Here is a 22,457-nt window from a genome sequence, read left to right as displayed (position 1 = left end):
CCCAAAAAAAAAAAAAAAAAAATTGAAAGGTGTCATGGGACACCTTTCGCATGGTTGGGTATTTTGACTGCATCAAAGTTGCAAACGTGGAGTCTCAGAATTCAAAGGGTTTTATTTGCTTATGACATGCTGAAAGTTCTTGAGCATTTCTTGCTTTATTCCTTGGGCCTGGGAGCTGTGAGTGGTTAAGGAGTTGTTCATTGCTGTACCTAAGGATACAATGAAATGGTCCAGTAGATACTTGAACAAAACAGTCAGTTTTTATAGTCAGGCTGTATCCTGGAGAAGCATTAATACAGTCACATTTCTGTAATGAGCAGCTGTTCATTTATGATATGAGACCCTAAACTAAGGAGAAATAGAAAAGCCTGAATTAACAATTCAATTATCTGTGTGTGCGGTGAAGAATTATAATGAATATAAAATGAAACGTCTATAGAGAAATGTAGGAAGCGATGTGTCCTTTCCTGCCAGCACTTACTTCACTTCTGGCCACAGACTGGGAGCTCTGGGACGTACCCATTGCCTCCACTCCCTCAGTGGAGGAAGAAGAAGCTCCATACATAGAGAATAAAGACCATCTACCACACACTGGAATGCTTAAATCAACATCCTAGGGTATAAACATCTTCAACATTAGACTCAAATTTATACTGGCAGCTGAGAATCCTCCACATCAAGGCTTGAACGGCTCTGTTTCATGGTTTACACACTTCTTCCAGGGTTCTACTTTAGTTGTGGTCAACAGGCTGGTGATGGGCTGCCAAGCAGCTGCTGAGAGAAGCGCCAGGATGCAGAGTAACCAAAAATGGAAGAACAGTCAAAAGTCTAACTTTTTCTACACTGTGATAGATCATCACCTGTCAGAACTGGTTTTGACATAAATGAATAGGGTATTACTGGACAGATTACATGTATTTTGCAGTCTGTGCCACCAACTATATCCTGCATAAAATTCTAGGTGAGTCATTTGATTAGTAAACCTTGATATAGTTAAGTGTTAGTTACCGCTGGGCACTCTACTGGCCACTCAGCGTGGGTGTGTGTGCCAGTGGGAAGACCCTGCCCTTTTATTGCCCTAAGTGTGAGCACTGCCTTGTCAATGGGCACCAAGCGTTCTGGATGTGGCCATCAGCTCTTTATGGGAGTTGTGGGAAATGGCAGTTACCAAGTACATGGAACCCAGCTGCCCAGAACCCAGGAACCTGTGGGAAGCTTCAGTGGAAACTTTAGTCTAGATGAAAACAACCATTGGCCCATAGGAAGGTGAACTGGGGTGCAGTCCCATTCACCAGGAGAAGGGGGAGAAATTGGTTCCAGCTAGCTCATTCTTCAGGTAACCCAGAGTGAGTGCCCTGTGTTATTTCTGGACAGTTTTGCAACTTGCACCTAAGATGACAAAATAACGCCAGAATGGAGTAAACTGGTTTAGGATGGTTTCAGGCCACTTTATGTAGGAACATTTAAAATTAGGCAGCTGAGGTGTCCCAATAACAACAGGCAATCGTTAGGGACTCAATGAGTTTAAATAGTGGTGAGATGCAAATCAAGAAAATGGCTGTATATTAATGAAGAAGTGATGCTATATTTAGATTATGACAAAAATGTCGTTGATTTCTGATTCCTTCAACAAATAAAGAACTTGGAAACAAAAACGAGAATGGGTAAATTTATGAGACATTACAACCAAAAGCAATGAATACTTCTTTTTGGATCCTAATTCAAACCAACTGTTTTTTAAAAACCTGTCTATCTATCCATGTATATGAAAACCAGGGAGATGGGAACATTGAGTACATATTTGAGGAGATTAAGAATTATTGCTAATATTTTGGGGCTTCCCTGGTGGCATAGTTAAGAATGTGCCTGCCAATGCAGGGGACACGGATTTGAGCCCTGGTCCAGGAAAATCCCACATGCCGCAGAGCAACTGAGCCTGTGCGCCACAACTACTGAGCCTGCGCTCTAGAGCCCGAGAGCCACAACTACTGAAGCCCATGCACCTAGAGCCCGTGCTCTGCAACAAGAGAAGCCACCGCAACGAGAAGGCTGCGCACCGCAGTGAGGAGTAGCCCCGACTCGCCGCAACTAGAGAAAGCCCACGTGCGGCAACAAAGACACAATGCAGCCAAAAATAAATAAACAAATAAATAAATAAGTAAATAAATTAAAAAAAGAATTATTGCTAATATTTAAAATTGTGATGATATTTATGTATTGTAGAAGTTTTTTATAAGAGTATTGTTTAGGGATACACTAATAATATTTGCAAGATGCAATGATATGATGTCTGGAATTTCTTCAGAATAATTCAGTGTGTGGGTGGGGTACGGAAATTAGGGTGGGAGTAGGTCTGAAGCAAGACTGATTCTAAGTTGCTAACTGTTGATGCTAGGTGATGTGGGCTGGTTCATTACACCATCTTTCTCTATTTTTAAATATATTTTCATAGTAATTTTTTAAAAAGAAAAAATATTAATTCCCTTAGAAAACCCTACGTGGATGCCTTGAGTAAAGAGACATTTAATTAGTTTTGCTTCCATACTCTCTTAGCTGATGATGGCTTCCTGTACACTGTCTCGTCCAGACCCCATGACCCATCTGCCCACCAGGCAGGGTTCCCAGAGCATCCTACTGCCATGTGCTCTTGAGGAGGCCCCATGTCAGCTCTGCCCAGTTGTTCACAGCAATGGTCTCTTCCTAAATTGTTTTCCTACTTCAGATCCAGACTTTGTCCCTCTCTCCCACATCTATTTTCACCAGTCCTGCCAACACTGAATTCCGTCTCTTTTCTTCCCAGAATACCCTGAAAGCATAAATCTGAACATGTTACTCTCTTCCTTGAAGCTTTCCGTTAGGTCCCAGATTTCTGAAGAATAAAGCGCAACCCCTTGGCATGAACAGGGCTGGAGGCTCTGTCTTTCACTATCCTTTCCCATCCCAATCCAATCTAATTCTCTCCCCACTGAACGACCTGTGGTCCATTTAAAAACGCTTTGTTCACATCTTTAACCTTGCACATGTTACTCCCTGGAAGCAGACGTCTTTCCTCTGCCGGAGAATTTCTACTCTTCCTTTAAAACTTGGCTCAGGTGTCTTATATCTCTGGAAGCCTTCCTGGCTCCTCAGCTGAGACTAGAGACCTTTCCTATGAGATCCTACAGCTCCTGTGTATTTCTCTAGTGTTTCTCAACTTCTTTAAAAAAAAAATTATTGTCTCCTCTCCTCCCATCAAGGAGAAAAATTAAATTTAGATTCTCCCTAATGAGAGAAATTAAATACGAGGGAATAAGAGTCAGTCAGGTAGGGTTGAGCTTTGGAGGGTCACAAACTATTGTAATGTAATATCTAAGATTCTTTGCTCCCTGAGAACCAAATTTTAGTTTTTTTAATTGAAGTGGAGTTGATTTACAATGTTGTGTTAGTTTCAGGTGTACAGCCAAGTGATTCAGTTATACATACATATGTATCTATTTTTTTCAGATTCTTTTCCTTTATACCTGAGAACCAATTTTTGCCCCCATCTGGAATGCATGGTCTAGTTTATATGCTTTTCGCTCTATGTGTCTCCTTAATTAGAACAGAATCACCTTGAAAATTACGATTTTTTATATTCACATGCCCAGAGCCTAGAACTATGCCTGGCACCAAGGAGACTCCAGTAAATGCCTAAACAAATGAGCGAAAGGACAAATGCCTGTTAGCAGGCAGTCACTGGTTCCTAGCTTTGTGAGTCACCCTTCCGGCTACTCCAAGGTCTAGATTTCTTCTCCAAGGTGATGCAGACCCAATCAGCCTCATTCAAAGAGTGAGAATAAAGCCTGGACTGCCTGAGTTAGCTGCAGGCTGCACTTCCAAATCCATCTGCCTTCTCGGGCATCGGCCCAACTGGCAGCTGTAAGGCCCTGCAGCTTGGGAGGAAGGTGGTAACTGCCATTTATGCTCAGACCATTTTGGAGGTGGAAGCGCTCCAAGACGCTCTCTCCTTGAGGCTGGTCCAGCTTAGAAAGGAGCAACTGGCATGTTGAACCAGAACAGAAACTTTCTGAGAAGGAAGAATGCAGGGTCACCAGGAAGTTGCAAAGTGAGCCTAAACAGATCTTAATGATATTATAAACAGCTTCTATCTCACAACAGAAGGTTTACCACTATTAGCAAAAGAGGTGAAAGGGGCCAGACAATTTGTTTGTTCTGCTCAGCTCTAGTTAAGGAAATTAATGGGATCACGGAACAGATGCAAAATTGCAGCATTACTCATCTGCAATGTTATTTTCAAGCTTTTTTTTTTTTTTTTTTTCCGGTACGTGGGCCTCTCACCGTTGTGGCCTCTCCCGTTGCAGAGCACAGGCTCCAGACGCGCAGGCTCAGCAGCCATGGCTCATGGGCCCAGCCGCTCTGCGGCATGTGGGATCTTCCTGGCCCGGGGCACGAACCCGTGTCCCCCGCATCGGCAGGCAGACTCTCAACCACTGCGCCACCAGGGAAGCCCGTTTTCAGGCTTCTTGAGTGCCGCCTATTTAACAAAATGAACGCTATCTGGCTTGAATCCATAATGGCAGCTGGATTTGGGAGGCTTGGATTTGGGAGAGGGCCTTTGGAATGCATAAATGTACAGGTCAATCAAAGTTCACTTCAACTAAAAGTGATGGAATTCATTTCACAGAGTATGGCTACATTTCTTGGAGGTGGACAGACCTGAGAAATGAACCATTGAGAACAATACTCTCTACAACTGCCTTACTGTTGTGCCAGTAAGGCCAACCTTACTGGCCTTACCAAAGTCACGTTCCAAGGAGTTGCTGAGTGTTTAAGAGTAGAATTTGAATTTCCTTATGTAAGTGATCATTTATAAGTCTCCAAATTAGGTTGCCTTGTGACAAGTGTTTCTTCAAGTGTAGTTCTGGGATGAGAAATTTTAGCAGTATCTGAGAACTTGTTAGAAATACCAATTCTCAGCTCTATCCCAGACCCGTAGGAATCTGAAACTCTGGAGGAAGAGCCCAGTCACCAGTGTTTTAACAAGCCCTCTGGGTGACTGTGATGCTGACTTGAGTTTGAAAATCATTACTACTTTGAGATAGAGCAGAAAAAAGGGAAGAGTACTTTAAAAAAAAAATCTATCAGAGTTTCTTCTTGCAGCCAGCCTCTTGCGAAAACAACCCCTATCACTGTTCTTCGCACAGCCAGGATCATTCTTGGTTGCTTCGATGGGGCATTTCTGCTACTTCAACCTAGATTTGAGGGGAAAAAAGCTGCTGCAAATTACTTAGCCGGCTTAACACTGATGAAGTGAAAAAAAAAAAAAAAGGATGAAAGCCCAAATCTTTGAAGGGCAGATGATTTAACTGGTACTAATAAGGCTATATTTGCATAAGACTCTATTTGAAATTGTGAAAAGGTAATTTGCTTCAGATGGGACAAGTTGCCGCCTGGAAATGTTTCCCAACGCAGATCAGAGCCGGTGAAGGGAAAATACTGAATTTTTAGTCTCTACAAACATGCTACGTATTAGAAGTGAGGTGCTCTAAATCAAGAGAGAGGCCATTAGCATCTGTATACGTGACTGGCACAAAGGCAGTGATACAAAGCGGACCCTTAGAAATTATTTGGGACAGATTTGGAAGCTTCCATGTATTTCTTCCCACAATTCCCCCAAATTCTCTCCTTTGCTTCAGGGTTCTTTCTCAGATCTCCAAACCCTCCCCTCTTCAGCTACGTTGGATCTAGATGCAGTCAAGATCTTATTTCAAGCAATAGATCTTACTTGCATCTCTGAGGGCCTGGGGATTAGGTAACAGCCATGGTTCTAGAGGCTTGGACCCAGACAAGCACCCACTGGCTGTACTCGATTTATGTTCCCGTGGTAACGAAAGATGACAGACGTAAAAGCTCCTCTAGAGAGAATGGCCACTGGCTATGGGGGGTGGGGGTTTCCCTACAATCCCAGGTGTTCCAAAAGATTTGGCCATAGTAAAATAAAGCTAAAATTAATTTTATTTTATTTTTTTGCGGTACGCGGGCCTCTCACTGCTGTGGCCTCTCCTGTCATGGAGCACAGGCTCCGGACGCGCAGGCTCAGCGGCCATGGCTCACGGGCCCAGCCGCTCCGCGGCATGTGGGATCTTCCCGGACCGGGGTACGAACCCGTGTCCCCTGTATCGGCAGGCGGACTCTCAACCACTGCGCCACCAGGGAAGCCCTAAAGTTAATTTAAAAAGCATCCTAATAATGGCTGTTGATAGTCTGCATTCACTGGGCCTTACTTGGTGCCATTCATTATCGCTGAGTGCTTAAATATCAATATATTGCCTCCTTTGATCCTTAAAACTGCCGCGTTCAGGACGCATTCAATGGACATTGCGGATGAGGGCACTGGTGCCCAGAGAAGTTAATTTTCCGAAGTTTCCCAGCTTGTCAGTTGTGAAGTCAGCCTAGTGTTCTTAGTCATTTTATTTTACTGCTTCCCCCAGCCAGCGCTAGAAACAGAGTTAATGCAGACTCTCTTGAATGCCTCTTCATTACTTCAGTAAGTCACCGCAACCAGTGGTCACAGACCAAATACCCTGGCCTCATTCCCCTGCTTTTTATCTTTTAATGGCTCCTCATTGGCTTCTGGGGTAAAGTTCAAATTTTTTAACATAGTTAGAAGGACCATAATGATCCGGCTTCAGTGTATCCATCTATTCACCCACTACTGAGTCCTTACACAAACTTTTTGCTTCAGCTATACCTGCTACTAGGATGTGCCGCTCTCTCTGACTTCCTTTCGCTCATACTTTTCCTCTGGTTAATTTTAACAACGCCTCCCAAATACTTTCAAGACCAAGGTTGTTAGAAGCATTTCCTTGAGCTCCCCATTCTCAAATGGGTGCCTTCACGTCCTCTTAACGTTTTATGCACACACCTAGAACATTCATAATACTGTTGCTTATTTTCTTCCGTTTCTCCTAGAACATGGTGACTGATTTAAGGGCACAGATTGTGTGTCCTTTTTAATCTAAGAACTGGCAGTCCCTAGTACCTTCCAGACACTAAATAAATGCTGATGGCATGACTGAATGAAAAACAAAGACTTTAACAACGTTTGAGAATAGTTCTACCATCTCCTTAAAGTACAAGGCAGAGCAATAAAATTATTGTAGCTGGAAGACAGGCTTACATTTTGAAGCAACATCTGTTAAACTCAACTGCAGTATTACTAGCTTAGGAAACCAAGTTATATCAAGTATGGTTATAAACTTTCTGTAACTGATCAGAGCACCAAGGATGGAGAGGAGCAGACACTTAAGGAAAGAACTGGAAGACTCCTGAAGTCTACTGGTACAGAAAGTCCAATATTAGTATCAGCAATATTTTAGGGAGTGAAGCATATATACCGAGTATTACCATTCTAAAATACAGAGACAAAGGATGGCAACAATTGAAATCACCAGCTTAATTTCAGATTAAGCAAGGTATCAAACTTCCAAAATCAGTGACTGTTGTCATGAATAATGCTTATTTCCCACTCATTTATATCTTGACCAAGGATCAGAACTAATGTGGGGAAAGGGGTTTCAGGATGCAATAATAATAAAAATAGTCCCCAGTTATTGAATACCGATTGTGCCAGGAAATCTCTCTCTGAACAAGCTACAACAGCTCCCCGAGGTGGGTATTATTTTGTGCACATTACTGAAAATGGTACTGAATCTCAGGCAGGTTAAGTAACTTGCCCAAACTGACACAGCTCAAATGTGGTAGAGCTGGATTTAAAAGTGTGTGCTCTGGGCTTCCCTGGTGGCGCAGTGGTTGAGAGTCCGCCTGCCGATGCAGGGGACACGGGTTCGTGCCCCGGTCCGGGGAGATCCCACATGCCGCGGAGCAGCTGGGCCCGTGAGCCATGCCGCTGGGCCTGCGCGTCCGGAGCCTGTGCTCCGCAGCGGGAGAGGCCACAGCAGTGAGAGGCCCGCGTACCGCAAAAAAAAAAAAAAAAAAAAAAGTGTGTTCTCTTTATGTCTACATAGTTGGCCTTGAACTAGTCTATATCCAGGTTTTACATTTTGAATAGTCCCTCCCCTTGCTTCGCTCTGAATAAGAAAGGATTCAGTTACTCAAATTATACTTATATTCTCATGGGGGAAGAGGATACAGAAACACTCAAATTCTTCCAAATCGATGATCAGATGATAATTTTCAAATAATGGTCTGTTATAATAATGTGTCTAAGTGGGTGTATATTTTAATATGACAACTTGAGAAAATCTGGTTTGGGTAAATATGTCTCTTGCACCTATATTTACAGTCTTATTTTGGGTAGATGCATGGTTTTCAATGGAAGGATTTAGGATTTTAAAAATTAGACCTCTTAAAATTAGAAAAAAAAACCCTAACAAGCATGATCATTACCATAGTATTAGGCATAAGGATTGTAGGGGGAAGGGTCTAAAGGGGAAAAATGAACCAAAGGAAAGAAGCAACTGAAAGTAAGATCTGGCTCTCCAAGTGCTCAGTTGTTGTTTCTGAAACTCCCCCCAGTGTGTCTGCACAGCCTGGCTTTGGAACTGGGAACATCGCCAACCACAAGCACCATACATATTCATCTCTGGCTTGGCTTCTTCACTCTGCAAGGAAGATAGCTGAGATCTGCTTAGCTTGGCAAATCATGCAAAATGGGTTTCTCCACGGGGCTTTGCCTCTTTACTAGGACAGAACCCAGTCTGACGCTAGAGGCTTTATCCTTCTTTTAAAATAAATCCCCCAAAGAAAATGCATGCTTTTTAGGAGAGAAATGCCAAGTGTTGGTGTGGAAAATCAGTTGCTTGGGAAATAACTAGTAGAAATCTATGCATATTTTTAAACGTTCATTATAAAGTATACTTGGATATAATCATCTTTACCAGCTGTACTGATGGATGTAACTACCAACTTGTTTTGACTTTGAATAGGAATCAAACACAAGGCTTGACATGACCACGAACTCTGGATCTAGAGGATTAGATTCCAGGAGATTCCAGGACATTGACAACTGCTCATTATTGGTTGGGATGAAACTATATTCAGTAGAAACTCTCTTAATCAATCTCCCTTTAACCAATTTACTGGATTAATTGTGACTCTCCATCCTCTTTGTAAAATATACTGACCAATGCCACTGAATGTTCCAGAATAATAGCTTTCCCTCTGCAGTAACCCATGTACCTCTGTTCCTGCTACCAATTGAGTCAAAAGCTTAAAAGTTTAGAGTCAATTATGATTATTCCCAATCCTGTTTATGCCAGTTGTACTTGTTATTGTAACGACGTAATTTAATGAATCTTACATAACCTATGAAATATGAGTATATTGGATCTATGAAAAAATCAAATGCTTTGGAAAGATTCAATAAGGGGGATTATTAGGCAAGAAATCAACAGTTAATTACATAGGGAAAAACTTGAAAACATTGGGGAAATAAAAATCTAGATGGAGTAAGCATTCAGATTGCTTTAAATTATTTAAATTCTCACTGCATTAAAGCAAAACAACACACAAAAACCAAACCTGGAAGTCATAAACTGTATATTATGGGTATGACTTAGGCAAACAAGTCAAAAGGCTTGTAACTACAATCAGCAGAAAGTATTGGCTTCACCCATAAGATCGGCACATTTTTAAGTTAAATGTTTATGTTATAGATATATGTCACTTTCTATAAATCCCCACATTAGCTGACTCTTTCAATTCATGAACTTTTTTCAGTTAGCTTGGGTTCTTATCAAAATCAGATAAAAGGGCGTCTGCTGCGGGGCGACTCCGATTGCTGGGTCTTGGCCCACAGCAGCATCACGATGAAGTTTGTTAGAAATGACAGTCTCAGGCCCCACCTAGGGTGAGCGCTCAGGAACTGTGTTTTAACTGAGCTCTTCCGGTGATTCTGAGGCCTTCTCAAGTTTGAGAGGCACCGCTCTCCTGTATTTGCACATTACTGGAAGCACTAACAATGGATACAGCCCTTTTAGAAAGCAACATGGTACAAGACTCATCCGAAATCATAAAAATTCCCTTTTTATTTTGACTCAGTCACCCTACTTTTAGGAATATTTCCTAAGGAAATAATTCAAAAGAAAAAACGTTGAATAAAGATATCCACGCATAAAAAATATCGGTTATTGTGCCACCTATAGTAATAAGACAACAGGGAGCAATCTAAGTAAGAAGAAAAGAATGGTAAATACATTACGGGCAGTAAATTCAAATGATAGCTATTAAGGGTTTGTAAAATGGTAACATCTTTATAAAGCTCAGGAAAAAAGAGAACACGCACTGTGGTTATAATTATGTAACATAATATCAACTAGAAAATGACCAGTTCTATTGTATTAGGGTGGTATCAGGTGATGATTAAGTTTTCATCTTTAAAGTTATTTTAATGTAGCTATAATGTTTATATAATGAAAATATCTTAATTATACCATTTAAAAGCACCATTATTTAAAATTCATACTACACTCTCAACGCCCAATTTAAAGACCCTCTTAACTACAAAAAACACTGCTGCAATGTCACTAGCCAGCTGTTGTATGTAAAACACCAAGATCTAATATCTTTGGTGACAGATGGGCAGTTAGAGAAATCAGTCTTAACTAAGGAGGTTATCAATACCTGAATTATCTTCATCTTTGCGGATTTTCAGCTTCACCAAGTCTTCACACTGCTGAAGGATCTGGACTGCATCTTCCATGGAACAGTTGTCCAGCCTGATGTTATCTATGGCAAGTAATTTATCCCCAAGCTCCAGGGTTCCCGTTCTGATAGTAAAGGCATAGCAAATGCATGATTAATGATGAGCACTTAACCAGGCCATTTAAGAGGCATTTAGCACAAAGCAGCATTATGGTAGTCTTTAGAAGAAATAAGATTCTTCAACTTTTAAGACTGCATTTTATTGACAAATACCCTTTCTCCAGTCTTAATTTTCTTCTGCTTTCTTCAATTAGACCAGGACAACCATATAAGTGTCACTCAGGAATTCTAAGGTTTCCAGGAAGGGGGGTAATGGGCCCAGGTGTACACAGCCCAGGTGTCCTTATGCTTCTGCAGATTGTTGCACCACTTTTGGTCCTTGGCAGTCCAGATACTAGGAGAGGATACAGGGAGTGAGGCGAGTCAAGGTGGGATGGCCTTAGGGGAGGTCTGAGTCCTGGTGTCTCTGCTATTTCCACCTGCACTGGGGAACTCACTATGGCTGCAGTAGGGAGAAAAGGGGAATTGGATGCTATCTGGAAGGTGGCCATTGAGAGTCTAACACTGGTTACGGACTGCTTCAGGTCTTGAAAGTTTTTAAAGGTCCATCATGAAATGAGAAAAACAATGAGAAGGTATATGTGCTTGCAGGTGCTTCTGTATGTATATGCACACGTATCTGTAAGGAAGGTTATGTTTTGGTAAGAACCATCCTTTGTGCATTATGTCTGTTACCGAGATTGCTAATTGCTTCCCAGAATCCATTCTCCCTTCCTTCTTCTGGGTCATCCCCTAAAGACACACACCCCAGACTCTTTCTGCACCACCCCACCTCCCTTCTATGGCTGGAAAATCACAATGACTGGAGAAGATGGAGAGGACGGCAGAGCTGCTTCTCCAGCCCTGCGTTGCCTGTCTACCTCCCAACTGCTGTATGAAAGACAAATTTCTGTCTTGTTGGATCCACTCCGTTTATGTCTCCTTGTCACAGTATCTGAGCCTATACCTATATACCTAAGTTCGTACAATGTCCTTCCTACTTTTTGAGTGTTAAAATATTTCTTTAATGAAATGACTGTGATAACAGATGGGATTTTTTAAGTTCTTAACTGGAAAATAAAAAGAAAGTTAACAGTCTTACATCAATATTCCTAATCACTTAAAAATATTTTTGATCTGTGAAATTGAAAGTTTGAGGCTCCCTGATTTTTGTGGTCTATGAACCAAATAGGATACATAAACACTGTTTAAGGCTCAAGGACCTGGCTTGACTAGGGAGGACATCCTGGCATCTAGCAAAACTCTCCCCTAAGCTATTATCTCCATGTGGGGTGACTCTCATCATTGGGGCCACTTTCAGTTTTTTAGCGGGAAAAATGAAGGATGGAAGATGATCAGTGAAGGAGAGGCTATGTTGGACTCATGAATGACCCTAAAAAACATTTTCATGTGATTGTTGTCTGCACTGGGTGCAGAAATAAACTGACACCGGGGGAGAGCTCTACATAGTCATTGACATTAGGGATGTCAAAAATATAATCGATTAATCGTGGTTGCCTGGAAAATATTGAGAATACCACGACCTATTAGCAAGGTTGTCTTGGGTGTGGAAGAAGTCATTTCTGCTGTGATTAAGAAATACCTTGGGATGAATCAGTAAATCCATCTTTCTTACCTGTGTGCCACACTGCCTTTCTTGATATCTGATATGACCAGGGGGTCTCCCGGTTTTCTACTGGATGGTGCTGTAATAATGAAGATAGAATAGTCACATCTTTATATCCACGATTCACCCACTACTGTACAGGTCTCACTGTATAGCAGCCATTAATGCAAGTACAGTTTGTATGCAAAGCAAAGAGAATCAGCAAATGAATTTAAAAATGCGCATATTACCCCTTCTTGATATAAAAATATGTTTGTGTTAAAGTACTCATAAACTTGAAAACTAAAGCAGTTATTTTAAATCTGCAATTGGAGAAAGCAATTGAAAAGCTGCCCATCTGGATTAAATCTATTTCAATCTGTGATTCTCAAGAGAGGGAGGTGAAGAGTGAAGAGTCCAACAGAAAAGTGTATTAAAAGCAATTAGGGGCTCCCCTTAGTGGTACTTACATGTGATCCCTTCTCCTACCCATTCTTTCACTCCTTACCAGTGAGGAGACACCACTCTTCATGGGATCCTGCCATATTACTCAAGTGTACTGGGTGGGAAAGTGGATGAGAATCACTAATGTAAGTTTTTTTTTTTCCCCAGAAGGATATCTTTTGCTAGATAGACTGCAAATATTAAAATTTTGCTCACAAATTCATACCTAGAATGCTCTGAAATGTTCAGAAATCTGACTGATGCTATTTATTTATACTTATATATATATTTATATTTATATTTATATTTAAACATGTACATGCAACTTTTATTGAGTTTATAGATAAATCTATTATCCTGCACAGTGGTCAGTTTTGGGCTTTATAAATTTTCTTAGGAATATTTCCCTTTGGTGATAATGGAATAATAATAATGAAAAGCCATTAGGAATGAGTCTACTTAGACTTAATCCTCAAAATGAACTATAGTCCATATTTAAGTACAAAAATATCATCTTGACCTAGAAAGTTTACATTTAATTTAGGAGTTCGATAATTAAAATGAACATACCAACATTTATAAACAACAATTTGCCTCCAATAGGAGATGTTTTACCAACCTGAAGCCTGGGGTGATTTCTTTTTAAGGATCATTAAAAGGCGCCTAATGTAAGATTTTATTATAAACAGTCTGATCACCCCATAATAATCATAGAACTATATCATATCCCATAATCCCATTTGAATCCCAGGAAAATGTTTATGCACAAGAACAGATGGCTTAATATCGCAACACATCTTTGAAAGAAAAAGCAAACACATATATCAATACCTTACCCACCGAGTTAGTCCACAGTAAATGTTAATGGGACTTCATCCAATCACTATTCTTAGCTTCTAGCAAAGAATGCAAAACATTCTGTTCACTACAATTAATTCATAATTTAAACCTCCACTCAGTGATTTGATATAATTCCGCTACAGAAATATAAACATCCAGCGGTTTTACTCATATTACATTTCAGAACAGCAAATCGTTCTGGGCACAGGGCACAAAAACAAAAACTTTGTTATAATCAGCAAATACAACTTTCCTAGCATCTGCCAATAACTTTACACAATATTTTTCCAAGCTTTAGTAACCATCACAGAGCACTCAATGTTTCCCTTGGTTTTTAAAAACATTCATTTTCCATTGAAATGGACTAAAACAAAACAGTATAGGCAACGAAATACATCAAACCCATCTCTGTCATCCTTCTAACAGAGGAAAATAACACTGTGACCTCTGGACAAACCCACACAGCTTTGCAGAGGGGTGTGAAACTTCTAATGGTCTACAGACATGTATGGTGCCCATTTCATGTTTACTACATTCTTCTCTTTCTCCTTTAATCAAGTCCATACTTGAGGTCTGAAAGGTTCATCAGGGTGGATGCCCACTGGAGTGATGAAGTTGAGCCCAGAAGTTGAGCTCCTGACGCTATCACTACCATGCTTACCAAGCACATTAAATGTGGCCATGCCTTTGGGGCTTCGAGGGCTCAGTCATGGTTTGCACACCCTGGCACCATGTTTTATTTTATTTTTCTTTTAAAAAAAGTTTTAATTGAAGTATAGTTGAGTTACAATGTTATGTTAATTTCTGCTGTACAGCAAAGTGACTCAGTTATACATATATATACATTCTTTCTTTATATTCTTTTCCATTATGGATTATCATAGGATATTGAATATAGTTCTCTGTGCTATACAGTAGGAACTTGGGGTTATCCATTCTATATATAACAGTTTACATCTGCTAACCCCAACTTCCCAATCCATCCCTCCCCCACTCCCCTTCCCCTTGACAACCACAAGTCTGTTCTCTATATCTGAGTCGTTTCTGTTTCATAAATAAGTGCATTTGTGTCATACTTTAGATTCCACACATAAGTGATATTATATGCTATTTGTCTTTCTCTTTCTGACTTACTTCATTTAGTATGATAATCTCTAGGTCCATCCACGTTGCTGCAAATGGCATTATTTCATTCTTTTTTATGGCCGAGTAGTATTTCATTGTATATATGTACCACACCTTCTTTTTTTTTACCACATCTTCTTTATTCATTCATTTGTCGATGGACATTTAGATTGTTTCCATGTCTTGGCTATTGTGAATAGACCTAGCACCATGTTTTTTTTAGCCTATATTATTAATTTATTTATTAACATATTTATTGGAGTATAATTGCTTTACAATAGTGTGTTAGTTTCTGCTGTATAACAAAGTGAATCAGCTATACATATATCCCCATATCTCCTCCCTCTTGCGTTTCCCTCCCACCCTCCCTATCCCACCCCTCTAGGTGGACACAAAGCACCAAGCTGATCTCCCTGTGCTGTGTGGTTGCTTCCCACTAGCTCTCTGTTTTACATTTGGTAGTGTATATACGTCCATGCCACTCTCTCACTTTGTCCCAGCTTACCCTTCCCCCTCCCCGTGTCCTCAAGTCCATTCTCTAGTAGGTCTGCATCTTTATTCCCGTCTTGCCCCTAGGTTCTTCATGACCTTTTTATTTTTTAGATTCCATATATATGTGTTAGCATACAGTATTTGTTTTTCTCTTTCTGACTTACTTCACTCTGTATGACAGGCTCTAGGTCCATCCACCTCACTACAAATAGCTCAATTTCGTTCCTTTTTATGGCTGAGTAATATTCCACTGTATATATGTGCCACATCTTTATCCATTCATTTGTCGATGGACACTTGGTTTAGCACCATGTTTTGATTCTTCTCTGAGGAAGGTACAAACCAAGCATGCTTTGCTTGACTTGTAGTGCTTTAAAAAATTAGTTGCCAACATTTAAAAAGTAGTAGATTTCATACAGATGTACAGCTTCTTTTAAAAAATTAGAGAGGCAATATGGTATAGTGATGAAGAGGCAAGATTTGGCAGCCAGAATGCTTGGGTTCCAAATCCTGCCTCTTCCACATATAAGCCGTGTATGCCTGAGCACACAGTGTTCAGACACCTTAGTTTCCTGGTCTGTGGAACGGTGGTAAAGAACAACAGTGCTGATCTCATACAGTTTGTGTTGTAAGGATTGAATTTTTCTATGTAAAGTGACTGGAGCAGCGCGCATACAATGCAGCACAGGAGTGTTTATTATGATGATTATCCAGCAACAGTGGACTCACTTTCCCACTCTCTCCTTCAGATGGAGCCTTCCGTCTCTCATTTGCCACTGTCCTCATTGGAAGGATCTCACTTCCTGACTTGCCTCACCTCCGAGGGCTTTGTGACCCTTTGAGCGAGAATACATTAGCACTCGCTCAGTGCTTTGAATTTGTTTGGAGTTCTCCATTGAACAATTCTGTGAAATCCATTGAATTGAAGTTCACAGAGTCATCCATCGAACACATACTCATTGAACACCAACTATGAGCTAGGCACGTCTGCTCTGGGCACTGGCCATGAAATCCTGGAGAAAAGCTGGATAAAAAGGGGAGATGGGGGGACTTCCCTGGTGGTCCAGTGGCTAAGACTCCACACTCCCAGTGCAGGGGGCCCGGGTTCGATCCCTGGTCAGGGAACTAGATCCCACATGCCGCAACTAAGAGTTTGCATGCCGCAACTAGAAAAAGAAAAAATCTCGCCTGCTGCCTCTTTCTGTTACGAAAGATGAGAATTCAGTTCTCTTCCGCCTCTACATCACCACCATATTCAGACACAGTTCTTGTTCCCCCATTCTTCCAATACAGTTTTGTCATTTTTTTGTAAAATCGATATTTAGCATTTACTTTAGTATGACTGCAAACAGTATTAGAAGACAAGCCATGTTGCATGGCATGATTACCTGCCTTTTCTACAGGATATATTTTCTGTTGTCTTGATGTCTTTGTTGGCTTAATTTTCTTGTGTTTACCATGAATTCAACTCCTCAGATCTGTAATCTCTCAACATGTTATATCATATCAAGAATTCTATTAGAGGTTTCCAACCCATCTGGAACGTTTGCTTTCTAGGGTTACTACACAGACCTTGGGAATTTCCTTCCCACAGACCCTGGGAACCCAGAGTTTCTTTTCATTTCTGTTAAATTAATTAAAGAAGGAGGCCATTAGACTGAGGTGGCTCTAATGCTGTGGTAGCCCAAGGAAGCCAAGCAAAATCTAAGCTTTTACAAGGTTATGAAATCAAAATACTAACGACAACCAGTCACAAACAGCCAACTAGGCTTTAAGTTACAGTGAGTTAAATAATTTCCTTTCTTTGCCTCTGCTCTTCCTATATCTGTCTTTCCCCAGACTCCTGTTGGGGGAGCATTCCTAACTACTTCTGGTTTGGTGCTGCCAGATTTGAATCCATTTTTTTGCTCAAATAAGCTCTTAAAATGTTTAATATGCCTCAGTTTACCTTTTAACACTCTCTCTTGCATCCTTGGAGCCCTTGCATCCTGAATCCAATTCTCCCTCTTCCTGGCTTTACTCTCTTTTGGTGGTTGGTACACGTTCTCTGACAGCTTCCTGAGGAAGAGTGCATGGGAGGAGAGTATTCTGGATTCTTGCATAGTTGTCTTTTTTTTACTTCCACCTTTGCTACATGGAGAATTCTAGGCTGGAAATTTCTTTTCCCTCAGAATTTTGAAGGCACTCTTCCATTGGTTTCTAGACTCCAGAACTGCTATTCGTTGAGAAGCCTGACGCCACTCTGATTACTCGGTTATTATTTATTATCTGATACACTGTGTGAAAACTGCCCACCCCCACTGGAAGCCTGTAGGATTGTCTTTTTCTCCCAGCTTTCAAATCTCATGATGACATGCCTTGGTGTGGGTCTGTTTTCATCCACAGCTCATGGACCCATACATCTGGAAACTTATATCCATCAATTCTAGGAAATTTATGAAAATATATCCTTGATGCTTTTCTCTCCTCTTTCTTTTTGTAACGTCTATTATTTGGATATTGTGTTATTTGGACGCGTATAATTTTCCTATTTAGTCTAGATTCTTCATTTATTTATTTGTCGTTTTGTCCTAATTTCTAGAAATCTTCCTCAACATTTTTTCCAGTATTTCTGTTGAACTCCTTCATTTCTGCCATATTCTTACTTTTCAAGAGCTCTTTGTTCCCCTCTGGAGGCTACTGTGTAATAGTATTCAGGGCCTCCCACCCAGGGATACAAATGATGGTAATGATCATTTTTTTTCTTTTTAAAGTTTTCTTCTTCATGCATGTGCTGTTTCTGTTTTTTTCTTTGTTTTTGGTGATAGTCTTGCATCTTAGATTCTTTCCTCCAAGTGCCTGTGTTTTTCTTAGCTGTCTGTTCACATCAAAGATGGCTCTGCAAAGTAGCTGTTTGAAAGCTTGGTGCCCCTGAGTGGGGCTCCTGGATTACGGTCGTCACTGTATAGTTCAGGCCAGACTGCTTCTTTGGGTCAGATGGCGCTGATTCTTCCTCCAGCTCGGAGGGGATTAAGCCTGGATACCTGGCTTCTTTGAGCTTCTGTGAAAAGACCAGCAGCCTCCTCATTCAGTGTTTCACTGAATCTCTGCTTTCAGAGCTGGACTGGTACACTCAGCTGTGCCCTCCCAATCCAGAGACCCTCCCTTTCACGTTTTCCAGAGGATAAAACTAGGCTCTGCCAGGAAGGGGAGGGGTGCTTGGCGGTTCTGAGTTGGGGAAGGCATCTGAGGGACTCATTCATTCTTAACAGACTTTCAACCAATCCCCCTGTGTTCGTACTCTCCCATCACTCTTTTTTTTTTTTTTTTTGCGGGACGCGGGCCTCTCACTGTTGTGGCCTCTCCCGTTGCGGAGCACAGGCTCCGGACGCGCAGGCTCAGCGGCCATGGCTCACGGGCCCAACCGCTCCGCGGCATGTGGGATCCTCCCGGACCGGAGCACGAACCCGTGTTCCCTGCATCGGTGGGCGGACTCTCAACCACTGCGCCACCAGGGAAGCCCTCTCCCATCACTCTTGCTTCCAGAAGTTCCTGATTCCACCTCTCTGACTCGCTGGGAGTTTAGGATGCAGCTCAGGCTCACTGTCAGCTTTCCGCTCTGCTTCTTTAAATTAATCTTTCTCCATCTTCTTTGCCACTTCCAAATTTGGTTGTTGTTATCTATTTTTCTTTTCCTCTTCTCCTTATGAGTTTCTGCCTCCTGAAAAATCTTATACTGTCATTTTAAAATGGGGGTTTGGGGTGGGAGCAGGGCTAAAGGCATGTTTTCAAGCTAGCATCTTTTGACTCAACGAAGCTTTAAAATCACTGGTCGTCTGTCACTGTCAGAAACTGGTTCTCACAGTGAATTTGGATTCTTTTCTTCTCAAACAGTTGTTGGAAGAGGTAGAAAATGACAGTCCCTATCTTTTGTTTAAAACACTTTTTCTGTATCTGAAGATGGGTGAAATCTTCTGCAGTGTGAAGCTAATTAAATGTGAATCATTCCAAGAACATTCTATAATGTCTAGCCGTTCATGGAACTTACTCTGCTAGTCAAGGTACTTTGCTCAAAGGGCCTGATAAACTGTCCAAACTACACTGGAGAAGCACGCACACACACACACACACACACACACACACACACACATTCACTCACTCACACAATCATTCAGTTTTACTTTCATTGTAACCATATAAATATGTGCATGTATATATATATATATATATATATATATACACACACACACACACACACACACACATGCACATGTATATATATATATACTACCTGGCAAGTAAAACTGGTTATTTGATTTGAAATGGACCAGTGAGTAGAGTTTTTATTGCAAAGTTGGCAAAAAACCATGAACACATTTCTCTTCTAAATACGTTTAAGACTTAAGGCGAAAATGACAGATTTGTTGTTCTTGTTATAAAGAATGCTTTATGATTTTACAAAAAACAAAGCAGGCCTTTGTTCCTGAAGACAATTCAGTCACAACTAAAAAGGAAAGCCAATAAATTAACTGCACTCACAAGATGCTGTCTCTTGCTTTTTTAATATAGGATCTGGGAAGATTCATCAATCAGATGGTGACAGGGATGACTGTTAACACGAACACAGCCAGTGTTAAATCGGACAGAAAGGGTTTGAATCCCTGCACGGCCTTTTATTAGTTCTGGGTCTTTGGGCAGCTTATCCAGCTGTGTAAAATGGACACAGATGTTATAGGGCCACTTTCAGGATTAAATGAGAAAACACATATAAACTGCTTAGTGCCATGCACGGTACAAAGTAGATAAAAACTCCCTTATAATAAAACCTCCAAAGAAAACTTCGATACCAAAAGATCTTTACTGACAACTACACATTGCAGAGACAACCACAGTCCTCTGACTTGAAAGGCAGGTGAGCTGCATTGGAGGGTATGGGCTCTGGTTTCTGATTGGCTGAGGTGTCAGAGCTTCAGGATGCTGCTTCTTGTCCCAAACTGCATCCTTCTGCTAGGCTGTTCTACTTTATTTGCTATAATAAATTACTCCATATCATAGCAATAAAATCTATAAAAGTAATGCCTGATGCTAATGTGCTATGAATGTCTCATCAGGAACTTATGAAAATTAGTCTAAAACTGCTCACCACATCCCAAATCAGAGGAACTCATTTCTCAGTCAATTAGGTATGAAGAGTGAGCCTTAAGCCAAGCGTGAAGGCTCTGATGGTACGCTTCCCGAGATGGAGGCCTATTTCTCACTATTCAGAGCTTTCACAAGATGAAGATACAGAAAGAGGACTTTGTATAAAGATAGTGAGATCATTAGAGAGATGCAAATCAAAACTACAATGAGATATCATCTCACACCGGTCAGAATGGCCACCATCAAAAAATCTACATCAAAAAAAAGAAACATTCATAAACCCCTGTAGTGCCTCAGTTTCCCTAACAGTACTTGTGTGTGTATGAGTGAGAAGAGGGTCCTTTGATAATTACGATTGGCACTAAATTTTGTGGGGTAGAGCCTTGCTTAAAATATTTCATGAGGCTCTATGTGGAAAATAAATATCGATCATTATAATAATTAGCATTCATTACGGTTCATAATGTGTTCTGGGCACCTTACATACACTAACTCATTTAATTTTCTCAACAATGTTACAAAGAAGGTAATGAGCACGCCATTTTATAGACAAGGAAACTCAGTACAGAGCGGTCAAGAGAGTTGGGAAGTGGGGCAGTCTGGGCTCTGAGTCCTTGCTCTTCATCATTTTCCAAGTTCATCCTTCTTCAGTTCATGCAATAGACTTTGCACAAGCATCTATATTCCTCATCGCCCTCAGAGGCTCATTTCCTGGAGGGCACACTGGTTAGAAGAACATTGTTTACAGACTCCTCATTCACTCCTTCCACAAAGACAGGGATTAAACAAGCATCTTGTATGTGCCAGGAACCGTGCTAAACCTCAGGAACTTACTGTTTTGTAACAATGAAAATGGATTCTGTTTTTTTTTCTTTCTTTAGCAAATTCTGCTTTCTCAACCGGCAAAATATGAGTATTTTCCACGAGGAGACACAAACTCAGGAAGGTGATGATTAGTTGTGTACATGGAGCTGGAGCTCTAGAAGGACCAACAGGCACGTTTGATGAGCTTACGTATCATTTCTCCATCTAGGTATGGCACAAAACTTTTAGCTTCCATGAAAAGCTTTAGTTTACAGCTGGCTAAAATTCAAGCAGTTTTGTGGGGTTTTGGGATAGTTTCCATGATTGGTATTAAAATCAGTTTTAGTACCTATGTAACATCATCATAAAGCATAATTTTATATGATTCTTTATGTGAATAAAATATTTTGCAGTTGTGTATACATGGCCACACTTGAAACAAACTGAACATATAAATACTGACTTTGAAAAAGGAATCTATCACAGGATTAGTTTTTAAAGGGGTACTCTCCTTTATAGTTAAATTACATTCTTATGTATATTAATCTTTAAGAATAAATCTATTGCGAGTTGCCATATGATCCTGCAATCCCACTCCTGAGCATATATCTGGGCAAAGCTATAATTCACAAAGATACATGCACCCCTAGGTTCATAGAAGCACTATTTACAATAACCAAAGTGTGGAAACAACCTAAATGTCCATTAGTATTGGGCCGTGGCACTCAGAGTGTCTTTACTGAATGGAGGCAGGAGGAAGAAAGAATGGGGTGGAAGCAGGGTCTCTGCGTGCAGCCAGCAAGCAGGCTCCACACTGCGCAACTCCAAGAGGTACCACATTCACGGCCAATTCTGATGGAATAAATGAATGGAATGGAATAGACAGGATAAATGAGAGCAGGGTTAAAGTTACATGGGGGTTGCAGAAGCCACGTAGAGCCCCAAATACTTTTAGAATAGTAAGTGCTGATGAGCTCTCCCTTAATCTCAGCAAGCACAGCTGGTGACAGAACAGTGGCATACCATCTTTGCTTCGTAATGAACAAACTGAAAGGGGAAGCGACCCACTTAAAGGCGTAAATGACTGTAGTAGCAACTAGAATAGGTCTGGAGTCTCCAAAGTCCCATTTCATCTTTCTACTTACTCTATAGAGGAACGTCAGATCCATCAGTCCTACTTTTCTTCCAGTACTGGGGGTTGGGGGAGATACAGGCTCTCATACATATGGCTTCTTGTTCTTTTTTTTTGCAGTACGCGGGCCTCTCATTGCTGTGGCCTCTC

At 40.9% G+C, this 22,457-nt stretch overlaps 1 protein-coding gene across 2 annotated transcripts in view; it reads right to left on the bottom strand.

Moving 5' to 3' along the window:
• GRIP1 (glutamate receptor interacting protein 1) overlaps positions 1 to 22,457 on the bottom strand; it is a 203,486-nt gene that overhangs the window by 54,206 nt on the left and 126,823 nt on the right. For both annotated transcript variants that reach the window (XM_024737136.1, XM_024737137.1), the window contains 2 exons: positions 12,380 to 12,449; positions 10,624 to 10,769 (listed from right to left, as the gene is read on the bottom strand). In XM_024737136.1, the coding sequence (XP_024592904.1) occupies positions 10,624 to 10,769; positions 12,380 to 12,449 (216 nt within the window). The remainder of the gene's footprint in view (positions 1 to 10,623; positions 10,770 to 12,379; positions 12,450 to 22,457) is intronic.

Source organism: Neophocaena asiaeorientalis, unplaced genomic scaffold (assembly GCF_003031525.2).
Source record: "Neophocaena asiaeorientalis asiaeorientalis breed wild unplaced genomic scaffold, Neophocaena_asiaeorientalis_V1.1 scaffold134, whole genome shotgun sequence".
NCBI classification, from domain to species: Eukaryota; Metazoa; Chordata; class Mammalia; order Artiodactyla; family Phocoenidae; genus Neophocaena; species Neophocaena asiaeorientalis.
The sequence above is the reverse complement of the archived record's forward strand: the minus strand, read 5'-3'. Positions and strand labels throughout refer to the sequence as shown.